The 21,402-nt window shown below is 32.5% G+C and overlaps 4 protein-coding genes across 6 annotated transcripts; 2 read left to right on the top strand and 2 right to left on the bottom strand.

Annotated features, from left to right (window-relative positions):
* Window positions 1–1,333, top strand: LOC109595955 (general transcription factor IIH subunit 3). Its single transcript, XM_020011395.2, has 6 exons — window positions 1–343; window positions 393–615; window positions 665–880; window positions 934–1,069; window positions 1,136–1,172; window positions 1,227–1,333. Exons 1-6 carry the CDS (start codon window positions 117–119, stop codon window positions 1,288–1,290), a joined length of 903 nt encoding a protein of 300 aa, XP_019866954.1. The 5' UTR covers window positions 1–116; the 3' UTR covers window positions 1,291–1,333.
* An 809-nt stretch (window positions 1,334–2,142) lies between these two features.
* On the bottom strand, window positions 2,143–3,390 carry LOC109595951 (40S ribosomal protein S15Aa). 2 transcript variants are annotated; one of them, XM_020011389.2, is made up of 3 exons: window positions 3,241–3,390; window positions 2,566–2,866; window positions 2,143–2,286 (listed from the first exon to the last, which is right to left on the bottom strand). In XM_020011389.2, the coding sequence occupies exons 2-3, from the start codon at window positions 2,862–2,864 to the stop codon at window positions 2,193–2,195; spliced, it is 393 nt and encodes a 130-aa protein (XP_019866948.1). In that variant the 5' UTR covers window positions 2,865–2,866; window positions 3,241–3,390; the 3' UTR covers window positions 2,143–2,192. The 2 variants fall into 2 exon arrangements, with proteins under 2 accessions (XP_019866948.1, XP_019866949.1); XM_020011390.2 differs by having other exon boundaries at window positions 3,182–3,308.
* A 5,020-nt stretch (window positions 3,391–8,410) lies between these two features.
* LOC109595948 (uncharacterized) lies at window positions 8,411–11,474 on the top strand. The gene is made up of 4 exons (XM_020011384.2): window positions 8,411–8,566; window positions 8,627–10,026; window positions 10,093–10,399; window positions 10,459–11,474. The coding sequence occupies exons 1-4, from the start codon at window positions 8,435–8,437 to the stop codon at window positions 10,969–10,971; spliced, it is 2,352 nt and encodes a 783-aa protein (XP_019866943.2). The 5' UTR covers window positions 8,411–8,434; the 3' UTR covers window positions 10,972–11,474.
* Window positions 11,475–11,511: 37 nt separating this feature from the next.
* LOC109595935 (small integral membrane protein 14) lies at window positions 11,512–13,632 on the bottom strand. 2 transcript variants are annotated; one of them, XM_049967390.1, is made up of 5 exons: window positions 13,536–13,632; window positions 12,638–12,737; window positions 12,529–12,577; window positions 12,181–12,317; window positions 11,512–11,964 (listed from the first exon to the last, which is right to left on the bottom strand). In XM_049967390.1, the coding sequence occupies exons 2-5, from the start codon at window positions 12,710–12,712 to the stop codon at window positions 11,923–11,925; spliced, it is 303 nt and encodes a 100-aa protein (XP_049823347.1). In that variant the 5' UTR covers window positions 12,713–12,737; window positions 13,536–13,632; the 3' UTR covers window positions 11,512–11,922. The 2 variants fall into 2 exon arrangements, with proteins under 2 accessions (XP_049823347.1, XP_019866928.2); XM_020011369.2 differs by lacking the exon at window positions 13,536–13,632 and adding an exon at window positions 12,791–12,949.
* Window positions 13,633–21,402: the final 7,770 nt, after the last annotated feature.

Genomic DNA, 21,402 nt, shown 5'->3' with positions numbered 1-21,402 from the left:
ATGTAATGTAATTGCTTCTCGTATTTGCTTGGGGGCGCCAAGTGTGCTACTGGCGCCGCGCGCACGTAAACGCCGAAATTAAATTTAGGTTAACTTTGTAAGTAAACAACGAAGAAATGAATAATTTAGTCCTACCAAAAGATAAAACACCCGAATTCACATCGACTGATGAAACTAGTTTACTGGTGGTCATTCTTGATAGTAATCCGGGTCAAAAAATGCTTCGTGATCATCCTCACGCCTTAACGCATTGCGTGGACTCTGTTATTGCCTTCTCCAATTCTCATTTGATGCAAAAGTCGCAAAACAAATTGGCCGTCATGGCCTGTCATTCAAAAACAAGGTAAGCAATTGATAAACAATTTGTGACATTTGAACAGTTTAAATTGTAGTCAATTTATATTTCCTGGACCTGGGAAGCCCTTGGATATCCGACAAGTAGATGGACAGTACGAGGTGTTCACGATGGTGGAAAGAACGATAAAACAAAACTTAACCAAATTGTTAAGCACAGAAAACCCAAACATAGTGACTGAATCACTTTTAGCTGGTGCAATCGCTATGGCTCTGTGTTACATTGCAAGGATACAAAGGACCAAACAACCAGGAATTAAAGTAAAATTAGAACTTGGAGTTGTAGAAATAATAAACAGGTTTATTCTAGATAAACAATAGAATTTTAGTAGTGACAGGAAGTGGTGATTCTGCCTCACAGTATATGAATTATATGAACGTCTTCTTTACGGCGCAAAAACAAAATGTTGTCATTGATGTTTGTGCATTGGATCAACATTTGAGTCTGTTACAACAGGGCTGTGATATAACAGGTGGTTTGTATTTGAAATGTCCGCAGTTACAAGGATTATTACAATATTTACTGGTATTAAATGTTCTTAAATCAATTGTATTTTTTATTAATTGTGGGTGTTTTAGTGGGTGTTTTTACCAGAACCACCTATTAGACAAAAATTAGTTTTGCCTCCTCCTGTTAAGGTTGATTACAGGGCTGCTTGTTTTTGTCACAGGGAATTAATTGATATTGGATATGTTTGTTCTGTTTGTTTATCAAGTATGTATTCATCAATAATAAAATATATATTCAAAATTCTTGTAATAATTTTATATTGTTTTTTAGTATTTTGCAAGTTTAGTCCAATTTGCACAACTTGCCAGTAAGTAGAATATAATTTATGGTAATTTGTTGTGCATTAATTATATGCTTTCAGGACTGTATTTAAAATACCCGGACCATTAGCGATAAAATCAAAAAAGAAAAGGATTAAAATGTAACTTTTTTCGTAAATTTTATTAATATATAAGTATTATTACCAAAGTTTTGTTATTGATGACCTTATAAATATATTTATATAAATCCTTAAACTATCAAATATTTAATTGCAGAATAAGGACAAAAATTAAACCGATTCGTCAAATACAAATTCTGTACTTTTAAGAGTTTTAAGTCTTGATAATTGATATAATTTTGGCACTATTTATTTATTATTTTGGTTTGGGACGAGTTAATTGGCCCTAAGAATGAATTTATGGATGAAGAAACTAGATTTGCTAGTGACCATTTGAAATGATACGAGTATTATTCGTTTTGTACAAAAAATTTTATAACATTAATCTACACAATAAAGGGGCTCTCGTTTGATGTGATAAAATACGTTGTTTTCGAATCTGATGGTGATATGTTGCATGTCTGTCACGAATGTTGACAGTTCGTCACAAAAAGTTGTAATAAAATCGTAATTTAAATAAATTGTTATTGTATGATCTAAACATAAGTTTCACATGTGACAGTTACACTAGCAAGAAATAATTAACAAAGCATTGTAATAAACAAAACTTTAACACTTCATTACTCTGTTTTAAAGGCCATAATTTTAATAGATCTATTATTTTGTTAAACTTTTTTTGACCAATCATCCTAATTGATTGCTTCCATAAGAATACTCTAAAATAATTTATTGTTTATCACAAATAAAATTATTATTTTGTTAATTAACCTACTTACTTGAACTAAAAGAAATATATATTTATATATGTAATATTTCAAAACTTTATAGTTGCATTAATTTTAAAGGATACTGTTTAAAAAGCACTTTGGGGTAAATACAAAATATATTTATAAAAGTCTTAACATAAAAACAGCACTTTTTTATTAAAGTTTATTAAATAACTTTACATTAGAAGAAAAATCCAAGGATTTTGCCTCCAAGATGTTTCCTTCTGGCTTCTTCATGGTCCATAATACCTCCACTTGTCGTCAATACAACATATCTACAAAAATAAAACAAAACCACCATATTAGCCAACAATGATAAGTAACACGCAATTCAAACATTTAATAAAATAAGATTGTCTTAGAGTAAACGGAGCTGAGCATAAATTTCAACTACTAGTTAATACTGAATATTACAAAAGCAGTTGATGAATATGTCAGCATGGGACCCTATATTTAATCTTCCTGTGTGCATCAAGATACTTTGCATTGAATGGCAAAAATTCTCAAATATCACAGGGCTGAAATAAAACATCTAAAACCTATCAAAAACTCACCCAAACTGACGCGAAGGTAACAGATTGTTGGTCCATTTCTCAATGTGTGTAATCGGTACGTCAAAACGGGGTGAAATCACGCCGCACTTGTTCAAACGGCCGGTCAAATTCACCACAATTTTACCGCTTCTGTGATCGTCAACGATTTCGAATTCGCCGATGTAACCATGCTTCATCATCACTGTCAGGAATTTAACGATCACTTTTGAACATGGTCTGATGAGTACCTGCCTCTTTCCACGTTTCTCGGCATTGTTTATGGATTTCAGAGCGTCACTCAATACGTTCATACGCACCATGGCTAAAAAGTAATAGTTTTTTAATTACTTTACTCAAATTTCAACTTCCAGACACAATATTATACAAGGGGTATTATTTTTGATGTTACAGGTTATGTCAATTTCGTAAGTCGATTTTTACTGTTAGGGTAACAAATAAATACAAACTTTTATGTACTCTAAATCTGTCCTTTGAGAACTTCCATCAAATAAAACACAGTTTCAGTAAAAATCAACTTATCGGTGTTTTGACAATGTGAAACAGTCGAACTTCAAAGTTTTTTCAACAATTCATACACGAAGAATAAAAAATACCCCCTGCATAATATTTAACGCACTTTTGTGTGTCCGATGAACTTAAATTTAATCACAGATGGTCCACGGATATTAAGATTACCTTCGATTTGTTTTGTGTTTACTGGTGAACCATTCACGTTCGCAAAACACAGGGAAAAGGAGCTCGTCGATATGTTTTCCGGTAGAGGCGTGCTCGGTGCATGCGCGGGACATTCGAATATTGACCATAATAAAAGAGATTATGGCCGTTTCTCGGAAATGAAAAATTGTTACACTAAATTTAGGTAGATTTTGAATGCCCCACTAAAATTATTCCATGTATAAGTAATATAAATTATCAAAAAGATTTACTGAGATTTAACACAGAGTACTAAATCTTAAACGTAACCAAAGATTAAAAAAATCTTTTTAAAGGGCATTTTTATACTAAAACTATTTTTTTAAACATGTTATTTTTAAGTTTTTTGTTACAAATCTCTAAGATTACCAAGTATAAAATATATAAATTTACATTTATTTTAGTTTATATTTAATCTTTGAAATTTGGAGTTGAAGTAAACAATAAACAATAATAATTATTAAATATTACAAATTAAATTTCTCAAAGTTCCTGGTTACTTCCATCAACTTATTAGCGTTCACTTACGAGGGTGGTCCGATAAGTACTTAACCTCACCGCCTAATGGCGCCAGTATCGCAAGGGCTGTATACGTGTAGTATATTCTTGTAAACGGCTACTGTCGAAACTTCAGCCGGATCGGACTCGAAGTTTTGTTTTGATCGCGTATGGAAAACGCTATTGCATTCTCCAGATTTGGCCCCGCGCGACTTATTTTTGTTTCTAAACTTGAAAAAGTCACAAGACCTCATGAAAACGTATTTTTCCGACGGATTGAAGAAGTTGGAACATCGCTAGGTGGAAAATATATCGCCACTTTTCCAAAAGTTTTGTTTTTCTTTTGTAGGCTATGTATTTATCGGACCTCCCTCGTACTTTCTAGTCATTAAGAGATGATTAAAGACAGTATTATTTAAATAATTGACTGCGACAGATTATTGATTTTCTAGTCTTTAAGAAATGTCGCTAAATCGTAGGTTAAAATTCTGTTTCGGAGAATTAGCTCTGTTGCGAATTCTAGTCGATGTATGCGTCGGCCAAGACAAAACATTTATCGGTCACAATTTTGGATTTATGTTTGGGATTGTTACCTTGTTGAAAGAATTATTTAATTGCATTCCTTTTATGTGGAAGCAAATTATTATTGTTTAATAAATCCCCGTGTACGTGTTCTTCTATGAGTTGAAGGAGGTGTACACTAGTTGTTGCTCTTGGTCACATATAGTAAATATTTATGTAATGGACCAGCAAATGGGAAATTTTAGACAGTTTTCAAAGTTGTCCCATCTAATAAAATACGAAAAATGAGGGTGACAAACTGCACTCAAGTGTTTAATAGCATTGTTGCTAAAGTTCTGAAAGTTAGGGCTGAAATCAGTGAATAGCTTTCACCAAATTCTCAATTTTTTGTAGACCCTAAGGCTACAAAAACAGCGGACAGTGCGATAAATCCTCCTGTAGGAAAAGATTTGAGAAGTGTTGTGACATTTAAATCTAAACATGTTATGGCAACATTCCTTTCCTATTCTAAAATCAATGTATTTCATTTCCCCTCCGCTTCCCATCAAATTGTCACACCATCACTAAATAACTGATATTTTACACTTCGTGGCTTCTTATATTTATTGAAAAAGTTATTAGAGTCGGGATTTAAATTCGTTAGTCTCAGTTTTTTTAACCAAGACCCTCTCGAAAACTTTTTTGGGCAAATAAGAAGTCATAGAGAGAAATGTCAGTCCAACGTGCACCTGCTTTATCTCCTCAACCAAAGCTTTGATAGTAAACAAGTATTTATCGACTGGAGCATTGGATAATTTAAAAGACCTCATTGCATTAGAGGACACTAGTGAGTCAAATAGCGAAATTGCTTTTGTTTCAGAATAACTGTGTATAAAAAAATGTTTAAAAAACTGTGTTAATTGCATAAAGTTAATGGTAACTGAAAAAGATTTTCCGTAAAATATATTCATAAAGTGAAAACGTTTACGAATATTTTTTACAATACTTCTTCTATAGTTTTTAACACCCTTCCAAACATCATTCATAAAATTAATTTAAACAAAATTATTTTAAAATGTATTCAAACCAGAAATTTCGAAGTTGAAACGTTATTTTGTGCAAAGCATAAAAATTTTATTTTTTTTTTAAATATTTGTTTATATTATTATATAAAAATAATAAACAATTTATTTTTTTTTTTTTTTTTTTGGGACAGAGAGGGGAAAGTGTAAACCCCTCTCCGGGTGCCGATCCGGAGATCATGACCAATCGGGAACCATATGTGCAAGCACATATGGGGGAAAGGGCGTATATATACATATACGGGTGAAGTTGAACCAGAAGACGGGACTGACAAAGATGCCAGCCCCCTGTCAACTGGTTCCCGGAAGAACAAGCCCAATCTGAGGAAGGTCCTAGAACCTCCCTGGGTGAGGATTGGGCTTGCAGTTGATCCGTTGGCTTCCCGCCACCACTGGCTTGTGGAGCGGTACTGCCCGATGATGAAACAATTTATTAAAAGGAAAAGACAGTAGTCATAAAAATTTACATAATATAGCAATTAAAGCTTTTACTAAATGTTTAAAAATGAAAAAATAAAAAATGTATATTAATAGACTGTTTTTTATTAAAAATATTGATTTAATTTTTTCTGTAATATTGCAAGATTTCGATTAGAAATTCACTCCACTACTCGAAATATCGTAATATATCATAAAGTTAAAAAATTTAAACCTAATCCAAAAGGATTCCCCTAATAGGTTATACAAAGGAGTTTAAATTTGCCGGGTTGTTTTAGTACTGTTCAGACTGAATAGATGTCACTGTCTACGTTTATTTGGTCACTAATATAATATATTTACATATAACATAAGCTAAACTACAATTATTAAATAAATTATGTGTAGACCTTTTTACAGACACAGAAAACCTACAGCTCTACCAACCTACTTTTCACATATTCTAGATGCACCGAAATTACAAAAGAAAGTAGATATACAAAGTATTAATGTTAAATTTAATGTTACTTATTTACTCAATAAAAATTCTCTTCAAATTAATATATCAGTTTTCTGTCTAACTAAGAAACACAATTTTTAAAAATTTTACTTCATTCATCAACATACTCTCCTTCAAGAGTGATAAATTCATTTCAACGTTCATAAAACTTTTCGATGTCCTTTATGTAAATCGATTTAAAAATAGGCCTCAATTTCGGGAATCACTTCTTTATTTGAGCGAAATTCCTTTCCGTTGAGCATCTTTTTTATATCTGCAATAAAGCAGTAATCGTTGGGAGCCAAATTTGGAGAGACCGTACGTAAGCAATTCAAAACGTATTTCATTCAATGTAACCATTGTTTTCATCGACTGGACGAACTACACTTTATTCTCTTGCATATGGCACCGTTTATTCACTATGATAGTTTGCCTGACTCAAGACATGCTGTAATCTTGCCAGTCGACTTTTGAGCTTTTGATCATTTTGGACGACTTCTACCGGTTGCTGTCCACTCACCTGATTCAGGAGTGTAGTAGTAGATCCATGATCAATTCATTGTCACATACAGACACAAAAAATTCTTTCGCTTCCAAATAGCGCTGTGAATGTCAACGCATTGTTGTTTCTGGTCCGGTGATGGCAAATGAGGTATCTACTTTGAAAGAAACTTGCACATGCCGAAATTTTCATGTAAAATTGAATCTTTTGATTTCTTCAGGATGTCAGCTATCTCACGCAACTTCATTTTACGGTATTTCAAAATTATTTTTTAGACATTTTTTATGTTTTCCGAAACAACTGTCGATTTTGGACGACCAGAGCGTTTAGCATTATCGATACTTGTGCGCTGCCGTTTTAATTTAGTGTAGTCAATAATACTTAATTTCACTATTGCAGAGTCCCTGCTTATCAAGCCACTGTTTGACTTCAACAGAATTTTTTTCCATCAAAAAACGGTGTTTAATCAACACTAAATTTCTTTCTACTCATTATCTTGTAAATTACAAAAATGGGCTCACTAAAACGACTGTAACCTGTAAACCAACAATCAGAATATCATGAAATTTTAACAAGTACTATTTGCATGTTACCACTATCCGCAAATCATGTGAGTCCATCAATAATGTTGCCATATATGTGTCAGCCTGGAGACTTTTTGAGTAAATTACAGAATAAGAAATGTTTTGTTTTTGGAATACACTATAAAATGATACTACATTAACTAGTTATGGTTATAATAGTTATAAAATTTGTATTTTTTTTTTATTTAACATTTTTTTTTAATAAAGCATAAAAATATGTACTTATGGACAAAATGACACGTTTTTGGCCCAAAACGTATCAGGTCATTTTGTAAAAAATAATAATTGAAATATGACTAGTTAATTAAAACAAAAATACATAAGAAGAATATAAATTTTAATGTTTCTATAGAATTTTTGTATGAAATTTACTATAAAACAATTCTTCAATTTTGATTTGATAAATAATTACCCTGTAGGTTTTAGTTTTGGACTAAAGAAAGTGAGAAGGCACTATTTAAATAAAAGTTAAGGAATTAATCGATTACTCCCTGTATATCGGTAGTTGTAACTGACTTTTTTTAGATACTCTTTTTGGTTTATTTGCATTATTTTAATAAAAACAATTTTAACTAAATAAGGACATTCAAGAACAAACAGTTGTAGTGTACAGAAGAAGAAAAGTATTTGGATGCTAGCATAAGAAGAGTCAACTTAGCATTATTTAATAAAAAGTGGCCACATCAAAAAATTGCAAACCATTTAGAAATTTCAAAAACCGTGGTATTCAACGTTATAAAAAACTTCAACATTCATCAAACTAGAAATATTTGGTGAAGATACTTCCGTATCAACAAGAACAATACGAAGACGCTTATATGAATTTGGTTTATTTGGAAGGGAATCCTTAGTGAAACTTCCATCAAAAACAATTTTATGTGTTCCTAAAGTTTCTTTAATTTATTGTAAAAAGTACTAGCCAAAAATAAAAATCATTAAATTAAACATTGTGTTTTGGTTGAGAATACATAAAAAATTTCTGTATTACTGCCATCTGTTAATGACTAGAAACATAATAGCGTCTTTCCAGTCGGTGCAATTATGTTTCCGATAGTACGCATGTCACGTAGATGTCAACAAAAACGATTAAAAAATGGAGACACGGCAGGGAAAAAAGCGAAAACCTTCAAGCGAAGAAACAATATTCGTGGTGTCGGATGAAGAGGCGCCGTTCGACGAGGATAGCGGCCCCAACGCCAAATTATTACGCCTGAGTATGACAGAGGTACAGAGGTCATTTTATATAACCTAACATTTTAAACGCTTGTCAATATTTTTTTTGAAGGGGGACGTTGAATTGGAACAAAACGGCGATGGAAATGTTGAAATTGTTGTTAATAACGACTCACAGGAAACTGAGCAGTTGGAAGAGGCTAAAATAACAGTCGATATTAATAGGGACTCGCAAGATATTGGTCAAGTGGACGAAATGAAAATGACTGCTGATTTTAATAAAGACTCGCAGGAAACTGAGCAAATGGAAGAAGGAAAAATGACTGTAGATATGAATGAAGACTTGCAGCAAGTTGAAAAGGAGAAAATGACTATTGATGATAATAAAGATTTACAGGAAGCTGAGCAATTGGATAAGGAAAAAATGACAGGCGATGTTAAAAAAGATTTTTACAAAAGTGAACACCTGCAGGAAGTTGAAAATATTGTAGCTGCCAATAAAGTTTTGCAAAATAATGAAATAGTAGAAGAAGATAAACTAATTGTTATTGAAGAACTACAAGATATTAAGCAACTGCAAAATAATGAAACAAAAGAAGAAGATAAACTAATTGTTATTGAAGAACTACAAGATATTAAGCAACTGGAAGAGGGTGAAATAAATGTCATTGCAAACTTACAGGAAACTGAACAACTGGAAGAAAATAAAATAACTGTTAATGTTAATATAGACTTGCCAGAAACTGAGCAATTAGAAGAGGGTGAAATAAATGTCATTACAGATGATAATGAAAAAAGTGTTTTGTTGGAACCAAGACAACACTATAATGTCCATGAGTCTGTCAACCAACACACTGACATCAGTAAAGTTGATTTGGCACCTAAAATTATTGAAATGGAATCACCAAATAAAAAAATAGATGAAGTAAACAATGTTGTTAATGACACTGTACAGGATGACTTTTCTTTAATTATTTTGGATGAGGCAGAAACGCCAAAAAAGGTTACAGATAACTGTGACCAACATTTAAAAATTTCATTCTCCACAAAAGTCATGGCTGATTATTATAAGGATAAAATTTTAAATTTCCTGCAGCAGTTTGTAGGTCTTAAAGTCATTTCTGAAGAAAAACTTACAATCATATTAGAACAAAGTGGAATTCCAGAACTGGATACCAATTCACAGGTTAAAAATACATCTGTGATAGATTTGTGTTCCCCAAATGTAACTCCAATTAGTAGAAAACATAAAAAGCATAGTAAGTCAAAAAAACGCGATAAAGAAATGTTTGTCTTAGACACAATGCCATCAGAAGATTTTGTTAAAACTGACATGGTTTACAATAGTAAGTTCATAATTAATGTTAAATCACATGAAGATTCGCATGTAAAGGAGAGTAATGTTACTTGCTTCAACTGTAATGGGAAACACTGTCTGAGTGATTGTCCTATAGAGATTAACCCAGCTAGGGTCAATGCCAATAGAAGATCATTTCAATCATCTAAACAAGTGTGAGTATCTTTGTATCATTGTATAATATCTAATGGGAAATCTGATTAATTTGTTAACGTTTTTAGTCGGTATCATTTGGAGGATGATCAAAAATATGGCCACCTAAAACCAGGAATAATATCAGATAACTTGCGTAATGCTTTGGGTTTGGGTCACAAACAGTTGCCGCGTCACATATACATGATGCGAAAACTGGGTTACCCACCAGGTTGGTTGGAAGAAGCGAAACACATCACCTCAAGCCTCCAGATGTTTGACATCGACGGCAAAAACGTGAAGGACAAGGCCGCGAAGCGGCAACCGGGTTTGAATCGCGATAAAATCATTGAGTACCCCGGATTTAATGTGCCTCTTGAAGATGGATTCAAAGATGTAATACATGTTTTAACTTTAACAAACTTGTGGAATTAAAATCAATATTTGCTTTGTAGGAATATAGAAAACACAACGTTCCACCATATTCCGAAAATTATGCAACTGAAGCAATGATTTCATTCTATGAAAAAACAATGGTCAGTCAAGACGATCTTGAGTCTACTGATATGGAAACGGTGGCGACGGACGACGAGGCGGAAAAGTGTCCCAGTAACTCGAATCTGGCAGATAAGTCGTTAAACACGCTCGAGCTGCAGAAGAAACAGTTGCTGCTGGAACTGAAAGAGGGTTCCGATTCCTCGATGTTGGAGGAGTTGGAGACGTCGAAAAATGACGAGCGGACGCGCGGAATTACAGAGGAAAGGCCCGTGATCGGCACGACGTTTGGTACGCCGCTGATTGAGAGTAAGTCGACGTACTCGCGGCTACCGGACCTAAACAATTTCATGAAAGGCGTCAGTCCGGTTATCAATTTCGAAAATTTGCCGGACTCGACCGGAAAGTACGAACAGATGACCAGTGTGATACAAAAAGTAAGAGAAATGAGGCAGATGAATTGTAAATCATGATTGTGGCGTTTATGAGTATCATATTAGAATGATAAATACGACAGTACAACGTTTTACATATAGATTTTATATATTTTGTACGGGTGAACATACAAAAATATGTTTTAAAACTTGGATCTATATAAATTTATTATGTGTGGAGTATTTATAATAGTTTTACTGCTGACCATCTATACTTTTACAGTATAGGCAATTGTTAATTGAACATAAGTATGTTTCGTGAAATTACATTTCACGTTTAGCACCCAATAATTTTACACATCTTTTTTATTATAGGTTTATTAACTATACCTAAAAATTAAATTGAATTTTTTCCATCTCTCTTTTTCTCAATTGATTTCTTGTATATTTGTTAAATAAATTCAACAATATGCACATGTGTTATATAAGTTTGTGACAGGTGTAAAGCTAAAACCGATTTTATATTATTTAAACATTGTATTAAAGAATATTTGTTGTAATTATTCCTGAAATTATTTCAATAAACTATATTTATTACAGTATTTTTTATATTATTCAAACCTCAAATAAAAATACACATTTATTAAAATATAATACATTTATTACTATAATTGAAGTGTTAGAATTAATAAAATTGATAAGTTATGTACACTAGAGAAATAAAGCCTTGAGCACATTTGTTTGGATTCAACAAATTCAAAAATATTGCTTTTTAGTACAAGTCAAGTGCTTAGGAATGTATATCATAAATATTATAATCAAATGAAATTCACAAGTGAAACCAAACAATAATTAATATATTCACACATAAATATACCCTAAACCAATAAAACTAAAGATATAAAGATAAAAATGCATAATAGTGAGAATTCTTAATAGCTCATTTCTTAGTCCTGCTAAGATAGATTTTTTCAAATATTATTAAACACGTATATGTTATTAGTGTCAAAACCTGTTATTCAAGTTAAGTTTGGCATTTTATGCGGCCTATTAATTTACAGCTGGTGGAGTAGGCGGCGAACCATTTGAGTCCTAGAATAAAAATATTAGAGCTACACATTCTTTAAAACAAATAAAAACATTGAAATTATTGAGAAGGAACTTAAGGAAATGTTAAAAAAATATTCCAATTAAAAATAAACAAGTTGATAAAATATTCATTACATCATGGTCAGGTTTATTTTATATTTACATTTAATATATTTTTTAGCAATGTCTTATTTATTTTAAAAATACTGTCATACTCACATTTCCATTGTTTGGTTTTGTGAGCGAATCATTTACTCTTTGAGATGTCGGCCGAAAATAACACAGCAACAAAGCGGCAACAAACATTAATCCCATAAGCATAAAGTTATCATTTTGTCCTGTGTTTGGTGTTGTACCTAAATATATAAATAAAAATTATATATTATGAAGTATCCATGTGATAAATTAAAGGTTTATTATTATCTAACATGTGGGTAGACATACAAAACAAACTATGATAAATACACATTAAAACAACATTAACTCAAGGTCGTCGCAAAATTCCTTTAATAAAAACAACATTGCAATTATTCTTTGCAAATTGTCGTTTCAAAAACTTAAACTCACCGTCGTCGAAGCATGTAGTATCTGTACAATAGGATTGGGAGTTTCTTAGCTGGAATCATACAAGAAAAAAATTACTAAACAGAAAACAAATAATATTATGGTGCATTACCAAATTTAATAAGCGTCTCATCGCCATTTCGTGGCCCCAAATGCACTCACACGGATCGACGCCTTGGTCTCCCATTATGTATTGAAAAATCGCACAAAATCTGCAAACAAAACTAATTAGGCCAATGCAGACGTTAACATAAGATCCCTTCACATAATTCTTAGACTTGTTCCTTGACTAAATGTGCGGTTACGCAACGGGATAATTGGATGCGGGACCGTTTCTAGCAACAAATCTAAAAAGTATATTTTTGTCGGATTTGTTTTTGTGTTAAAACATTTTCACTTCTGTCAACGACTGCAAACTGACAATGACAACACCGTTCACCGTTGGTGGGGCAAGACAGAGGCGTACTTATTTAGATAACTGTTTTTAAATAAATTGAAAAGTGGATTTTGATCAAGCCTTTTAAATTTTAAATAATTTAATTCTATTTATTTTATAATGTGTGTTGTTAAATATGGGTTATGAACAAGGGTTGACTGACATCTACCGGAGAGGGTGTGATTTGATAGAGAATTAAGGGTTGCGAACAGGCAACTTTAATTTGTAATCGATTTAAAATATTAATATGTATATAGTTTCAAATTTATATAACTTAAAAACATATTAACAGACTATAATAACTTCAAATATATTTGAAACAACAATGTATATTATTATTTATAATTTATATCCAATTTATTTTATAATGTTTGTTGTTAAATATTAAGGGTCATGGACAATGGTTGATCGACATCTACCGGAGAGGGTGCGATTTGAGAGAGAATTAAGGGTTGCGAACAGGAGACTTTAATTTAAAATATTAATATGTTTATAGTTTCAAATTTATTTTAACATTTTAATAATTTCAAATATGTTTGAAACAACAATATATACTGGATATATTTTTGCTCACCTTGATTATTAATAAGGTGTTGAGAATTTACTTGCTGGTAGAAGTATACACTTACGTTATTACACCAGCTTGAAATTGACGTGAAATACAGCGATTGGTTGTGGAAAAGCTTTTACGCAAATTATCAGAACAATTTACGTATCTCTAGTTTGCGCGCAAAAATTTAAATTCAGCAATATACATTTTATGTTTTATTGTCATGTGTATTGTCCGTAACAATCCCTAAGCTATTCCCATTTCATTTTTAATAATGATTTTTATAATGAAAAACTATACTAAAATTTTTACCCTCGTTAAATTCTTCCACGGATTTTTTTATTGTACAAATATGTAAATAAAAATCGGAGGTTGTCAACAAAAATTTGTATTACATAAATTACAAAGTACTATGTCAAAAAATATGTAAAATTCTTTTAATTATTTAATCCCAGAGCATACCCTCGTCGAATTCTTCAGACTCCACGGAAAAGTTCTTGAATTTTACTTCAAGAGTATTTTTCCTGGCGATTTCCTGTACAACACCTTCTATATAGTCGTGGATCTCACCACACGGCCCCGTAAAAGCGGAAAGCTCCCTATAGTCGCCTACGAACCGTTCCCTCTCCTCACAAGACATATTGTTTAATGACTCTTCCTGGGAAAAGTATTCGAAGGCGTAAAAATAATACAACTCTTGTAGGGCTTCCTGCTTCTTGCCTTCGTTTCCAGAGTACTTTTCAATAATGTTTCCGGCTTGGTTCATCCAGTGTTGATGTGTGTGTCCTGTTTCTTTATGATCATCCTGAAATTCGGTTGCGAATTCGTAAAAGTCACCGTTAGGTATTTGAACTGATGATGAAGATTGTTCAACTTTTGCCGGATTCATGAAGTCGGCCTCGGTCTCACAACGTTTTGTTCTTTTGATCAGCATTTTGTTGTTGTTTGGAAATTTGTTGTGTTGGGTTATGTCAAGCGTAATTTAGTTTATGATAGCAACCAATCTTATATACAATATTTGAAATAAATCAGGTAACAGATATATTGACAGGTAATAATTTATTCGATTAAACAATTAATCTATAATGATATTTTAATCCAATTATATTTAATATTTTTAGTTCCTTTTTGGATAAAAGATAACAATTAATCTATTTTATATAATATTGCCTTGAGTAGTAATTATAATCATATTGAACAATAAGTCTAGCTAAGAACTCAAATCATAGCAAGGGTAAATGAGTTGTAACCAGAATTAATATAAGTAATGTGGTTTTTATTATTATTTTATGGGATCGACTCATCATCAGGTTTTCTAGAGAGTTATTTATTTATGTTTCATGCAACATTATTTACACTATTTACTGTATTAACGTGGCAATCCGAGCGCGTCTTCAATCAAACACACGGAGAAACTGGAGGCTGATTGTGAAGGCAATTTTCCGCAATCAATTCATATTCATGACAGTTAATCCTTTAATCCCGTTCGTTCCCCCGTGGGACTAAATAAAGCCACGGATTAGATAAATTAAAATAAATGATAAAGGCCGCTACCATCGACGTATAAAATTACTTCTTATTATTAAAACGTTATTATTCTCTTTGGAATGAAGCTGTTTCAAACACCGAAATAAATCAGTGTGTTGGAAACACTCACGAACTGTTTGCTTCCTCGAAACCTTTTACCAATTGGTCGGTTTTGATTTCGGCGGTTTCCCCCAGTCTTGAATATAACGCCACGTTTCTCTTTTGCAGTTAATTAAGAGAGCGGTTGAAAAAAATCGACGACGGATTCGAGATTATTTTTTCATGAGCGTCGTATTTATAAAATATTCAATCTGAAAGCCGTCCGATCTAATATTTTGCCTCTTTCAGAACGTTCGGCGAATTGATTTTGGTCTTGTGCGTGAGCAACGATCAACCGAACGAGAGGGGATCAGACAGCTGCCAAGGCATTAAAACAACTCTATGGATTTGCAGATGTTTCTTGTTAATGCCAAGAACGGTATAGGAATTTCGTATCATTTTCAATTACATTTTTCTTTATTCTAAATTAATTGCAAATAGAAAGTAACTGAAGAAGTTTAAATATTAATTCTGAATAATATTTAAAAATTATAAATCAATAGATTTTATTTCGTTGTATGCTTCGAATTTCAACTATTGGTTGGGAATTTTTGGAAATTTATTATTATTGATATTAGTAAGTAATTATTAAGACGTTATTGTAAATCATTTAAAATTGGATAATGAATTTATAACTAAAACTATGTATAATGATCGGGTGAGAAGTTCTCACTGAGAAGTAACAGAAAGTGAATAAACAGGCTACGAATAAGACGTATTTTATTTATACAGATCCTAAAATAGTAATAATGTGTTTCAAAGTACATATTTAATAAAAAAATATAAATTTATGAGATATCCAGATTTTGAAGGAATAACAACTTGTATTAATTAACGCACACTACCTTTAACATTACGATATACAATACAGATTATCTGTACTACTTATTATTTTTTCAATTCGTTTCCAAAAAAGCTACGTAGATATCGTGTTTGACTTCATTATGATAACAGTTGCGGTCAGCGACAAACTTGCAGTTACACTTCGAATTCAGTATGGCTTGCAGTGTATTGTTTATGAACTGAATAAAACCAATCAATCAACCTTGCACATGTAATACATGTGTTTTGTAGAAATTTAATTTTATTAACGTTTATTTCAGATGTACTTGGTCCAGCAGATGAGGTATCCATGGCTTTGGATTGATCCTTTACTTGTTCTTCAATTTCCTCTTTTTATGTTCGTTCTTTTTCTAACAGTTTCCTCTTATGGTCTAAAATGGCCCATGTATCAATTATTTGGTCTTTTATGTTTATTTCCAAGGTTTCATTAGCATTGTTACCAAATAAACATTTGTAAGTTTGATTACGTATCTTTAAGAGAGATTTATTAAAATTGCCTCCTTCTTCCGTTTTAATGTTACAAAGGATATGTCTTTCGAATCCTGAATTTTGTTTTGGCGAAAAGTGATTGGTTAGTTTGTTGACAAGAGTTTCAAAAACATTAACCTTGGTCGAATTCGCAAGAATGTAGTAATTTACTTCTTTGTTTAGAAGAAGTTGTTATTTCTTTTGATTCTTGGTATAATTTTAATTAACCACTTTTTCCATTCGTATTGAATTGATGTTTCGGCAATGTTGTCGCATAGGAATAATTTAATTCCTGGATCCGTTCCCTTTCTTCCTGTCCTGTAGCCACTCGTATAAGGTTCTTTGCCCTTTGTTTCTGAGCTGTAGCCACTCGTATTAAGGTTCTCTGCCCTTTTCTTTTGGCTTATTGCCACTTGTTTTTTGGTTTTCTGCCTTGGTTCGAATAAAATCCTCGTCGCCTCTTGTGGTACCCTGGTATTCATGGTAAATAATACTATAGCTACTTTGGTAACCAAAACTTATACCGTATCAAAAATGATGAACGTGTCTACTCGCATATTGAGACGGAACATCAATACCCCTTTGTAAACAAAAAGGAAAGATATACATGCAATTATGTGGGCGGGCCGAACTGACTGGAGGGGATCATTTGGTTTTGCTGCGTTTAGCATGCGGTTCGTCTCCGCAGACGTTGTTTTTAGTATATTTTATTTAATTTTTGGGATACATTTTTATTTTGAAAAAAGTAGTTTATTTTTAGAATACTTATTTTTGTTTTTGATATACCCTCAAAAAATATTTCATTTTACAGATTGAAAATTATACATAGTTACGGAATTTAAATGGAGCATCCGAAGAACTCGAACTACATCCCTACGCATAAGGAGAGTTACTAAATGCATTCGCAAAGATTAATTTACGTTGTGCGCCGGCGCGCACCAGCACGGCGCATTGTCTCTGAGAGTAGGGATTCTCACTACCGGGCAAAACTTTACTCTCTTTGTTGTGTATCCATCTCTTACAACATCCAGACACGAAGAGCATTTTTCGTACTGTATATTCAAATAACAATAATACAGATCAACAATATAATAATTAAATAACAACACTTGTAGTTGTCTTCACTATGCGAGACTTGCCGACTGAATGACTCGCCTTCAGCCTGTTACGTAGCTCAGCGTTAGTCATAATTCATTATCTATAGGTCTCCACAGTGACACTTCTTTGTTGTCAGTGCTTAGGAGTTCAGATGTTTTTTTAGGTGTTGGCTTCAGTGGTGTTGAATTTTATTTTTGGTAATATAATACGCCAATATTGGTCGGTTAAAACAGCTCTATTTGAACAACTGTCTGAACTTTTTAATTATATTTTATCAGTAGATTGGTGTTTTTTTTATCGTTAAATTTGTTTGGTGGTTTGGAGCTATTAACCTTCTACCCCACGAGTGTGTTTGGAGAAACAAATTTATGAATCTTCGAATATCATAAGTCAACAATATACATTCAATTAGTTATCAAATTAAATTAAATATTTTTTACTTTTTATATGTATTATTTTGCATTAATATTTATTTGAATTTTATTTTCATTTATTTTACAAGTTTATGTTATTATTAAATAGTTATACAACAAGTTTGTTTATTTATTTATCTTTGTACTGTATTTTAATGTAATGTGTGGAGACCTATCGATAGAATGATGACTAACGCTGAGCTACGTAACATGCTGAAGGCGAGTCATTCAGACGGCAACTCTCGCATAGTGAAAACCGTGTCATGTCATTGTTGTTACTCAATTATTATATTGTATATCTGTATTATTGTTATTTGAATTAACAAGTTTTGGTTACCAAAGTGTTTAAAGTATTAATTCCCATGATCACCAGGGTACCATAAGTGGTGACGAGGATTTTATTCGAACCAAGGTAGTAGTAAATTTCAATAAAAAGTCAAAAAAGGGCGGAGAACCTAAAAAAAGTGACTATAAGCCAAAAGAATAGGGCAGATAAGCTTAATACAAGTGTCTTCAGAACAGAAAGAAAGGGTAGAGAACCTTAATACGAGTGGCCACAGGCTAGGAAGAAAGGGCAGAAAACCTCAGTACGAGAGATTATAGGCCAGGAAAAAAAGAATAGAGAACCTCAATACGAGCGGCTACAGGCCAAAAAAAAAAAAATGACAGAGTACCTAAATAAAAGTGGCTACAGGCCAGGAATACGAGTGGGGAAAAGCCCCGAAATACATCAAAATAAAGATAAAATGTCGAACGTAAAAAACAAACTAAATAATAATAAGATGACGGACCCAAGAATTATGCGACAAAATTGACAAAGCATCAATTCAATACGAATGGAAAAAGTGGTTAATTAAAATTATAGCAAGAATCAGAAGAAATAATTTCTTCTAAACAAAGAAGTAAATTACTACATTTGGGCGGAGCACAGCTGGAAGAAGTAGCTTATAATATTTCTGAAGCAATTCTTGCGAATTCGACCAAGGTTAATGTTTTTGAAACTCTTGTCTACCAACTAATCAATCATTTTTCACCATAACAAAATTCAGGATTCGAAAGACATATCCTTCGTAACATTAAAACGGAAGGAGACAATTTTAATAAACTTAAATATAAATAAAGATACGTAATCAATCTTACAAATGTTTATTTGGTAACAATGCTAATGAAGTCTTGGAAATAAACATAAAAGACAAAATTATTGATACATGGGCCTCGTAGACCTTAAGTGGAAACTGTTATAAAAAGAACGAACATTCGACGAGGCAATTGAATTTTTCCTGATTAAAGAACAAATAAAGGATCAATCCAAGGCCATGGATACCTCATCTGCTAGACCAAGTATATCTGGAATAAACGTCAATAAAATTAAATTTCAACAAAACACGTGTATGTGGAAGAAGAACGAAAAATGGATGGATGATGATAAAATTATTTGTTCAGTAGAGATCAAAGGCGAACATCTTAAATGGTAACGATTGGAAGATTTTAACACAAAAACATGCAGCGATATAGATTGTTGCGTCAGAAACAAATGATATATTAAAACCAAATGCTTCTGGAGAGCCACTATAAATTGAAACTAGGTTCTAGACTACGATTTGCATTTCAGGTCGTTAAGAAATAATAACAACATTTTATGTGGTATAGTAAACAAATATTTTCCTACTAAGTAAAGAAACTGCAAAGCAACTGGGAATCTTAAGGCTGGGAATTAACATAAACAACATTGAAAAGAAAAGCCCATTTCCAAAGGTAAAAAATATTAAAGTTAAACCCAATAGGACTTCATGTAAAACCAGTACGTTAAGCAGTGAGGAGAGTCCCAATAGCATTTGAAGCGTTAGTAGAAAAGAAATTAGAGGAAGCATTGCAGATGGACATTACAGAAAAAGTAACTGGTCCCAGCGAATGGATAACACCAATAGTTATAGTATTTAAACCATCTGGAGATATCCGAATGTGTGTCGATATGCGTCGAACGAATAAAGCAATTTTACGAGAAAACTTTCCACTTCCGTCCTTTGGCTCATTTATGAAAAAGCTAAATGGTGCTAAATATTTTTCCTGACTGCACTTGAAAAACGCCTCCTATCAACTGGAACTGGAAGAAGATAGCAAACCAATAACACATTTATAACACATAAGGGCACGTTTCGATATGTTCGGTGTTAACTCAGCACCAGAGATTTTCTTACGCATCATCGAAAATATACTATCCGACTGCAACAATGCTTAAACTATCTGGATGAGGTAATAGTTTATGAAGAAAATAAAGATGAACACGACAAATACCCTAAAAAGGTACTAAAGACATTCGAAGAAAATAATGTACATCTTAATAAAACAAAATGTATTTGCAAGGTCCAAGAGCTTAAATTTCTAGGACATAAACCATCAAGCAAGGGAATTGATGCAGAGCAAGTTAAAGTAGAAACAGTAATTAAAACCTACCTAAGAAAATTTATTCCTGACTTGGGAACATTGATCGACCCTTTACGACAATTAACAAACATTAATGTACAATTTTTGGGGAAAAATTATATCAACAACATTTTAATAACCTGAAAGTTGTACTATTCAAACTATCAACTTTGGCATATTTCGACCCAAGTCTTAGAACCCGTGTTGTAGCTGATGGTACCCCAGAGTATCTACGTGCAGTACTTCTACAGTTTGATGAAGAACAGAACCCAAGGATGATCGCTTTCGCAAGCAAAAATCTTTCGGAAGTTGATCGTCGATATTCACAAACGGCAAAGGAAAGGAAAGTCTTGCTTTAGTTTGGTTAGTTAAAAGATATTATTACTATTTAGCAGGACTTGAATTTGAACTTGTTACTGACCATAAACCGCTAGAGGCAATATTTAAACCGACGACAAAACTTCCAGCACGAATTAAAAGATGGGTACTACGACTACAATCTTTAGTTTAAAATAATTTACTAACTTGAAAAATAAAATATTGTTGACTCCGTTTCCCGGTTACGCCAAATCACTTTGTATAGAACGTTCGACAAAGAAAATGAAAAGCACGTATTTTCTTTTGTGGAAATAAATACGCAAAAAGCAATGCGAATTTGTCAAGTCATTTTGGAAAGTACGACAGATTCGGAAATAAAAAAAATTGTGAGCATGATTGACAAAGTTGATTGGGTTTCAAACATTAAGAATCAATTTTTTCCGTTCTATTAAGAGGTAACCACATTGTTATACCAAGATCATTAAGATGTCCATTCCATACATACAAGTTAGATCTAATCAAACATCTACCAGCGGAATAGTTGAGATATTCACCAGTCACCCAGAAGAAACCAGGATTCCTGAAAAAGAAACCAGGACCCCCAAAAAAGAGACCAGGACTCCCAAAAAGAAACTCCAAAGGTTACACCTCTGAAGTTGAAAAAGAGGGAGGGAATGTGGATACGTATCGATAATGAATGC

Source organism: Aethina tumida, chromosome 5 (genome assembly GCF_024364675.1).
Source record: "Aethina tumida isolate Nest 87 chromosome 5, icAetTumi1.1, whole genome shotgun sequence".
Classification (NCBI taxonomy): domain Eukaryota; kingdom Metazoa; phylum Arthropoda; class Insecta; order Coleoptera; family Nitidulidae; genus Aethina; species Aethina tumida.
Note: the sequence above shows the minus strand (reverse complement) of the source record. Positions and strands in the feature narration are given on the sequence as shown.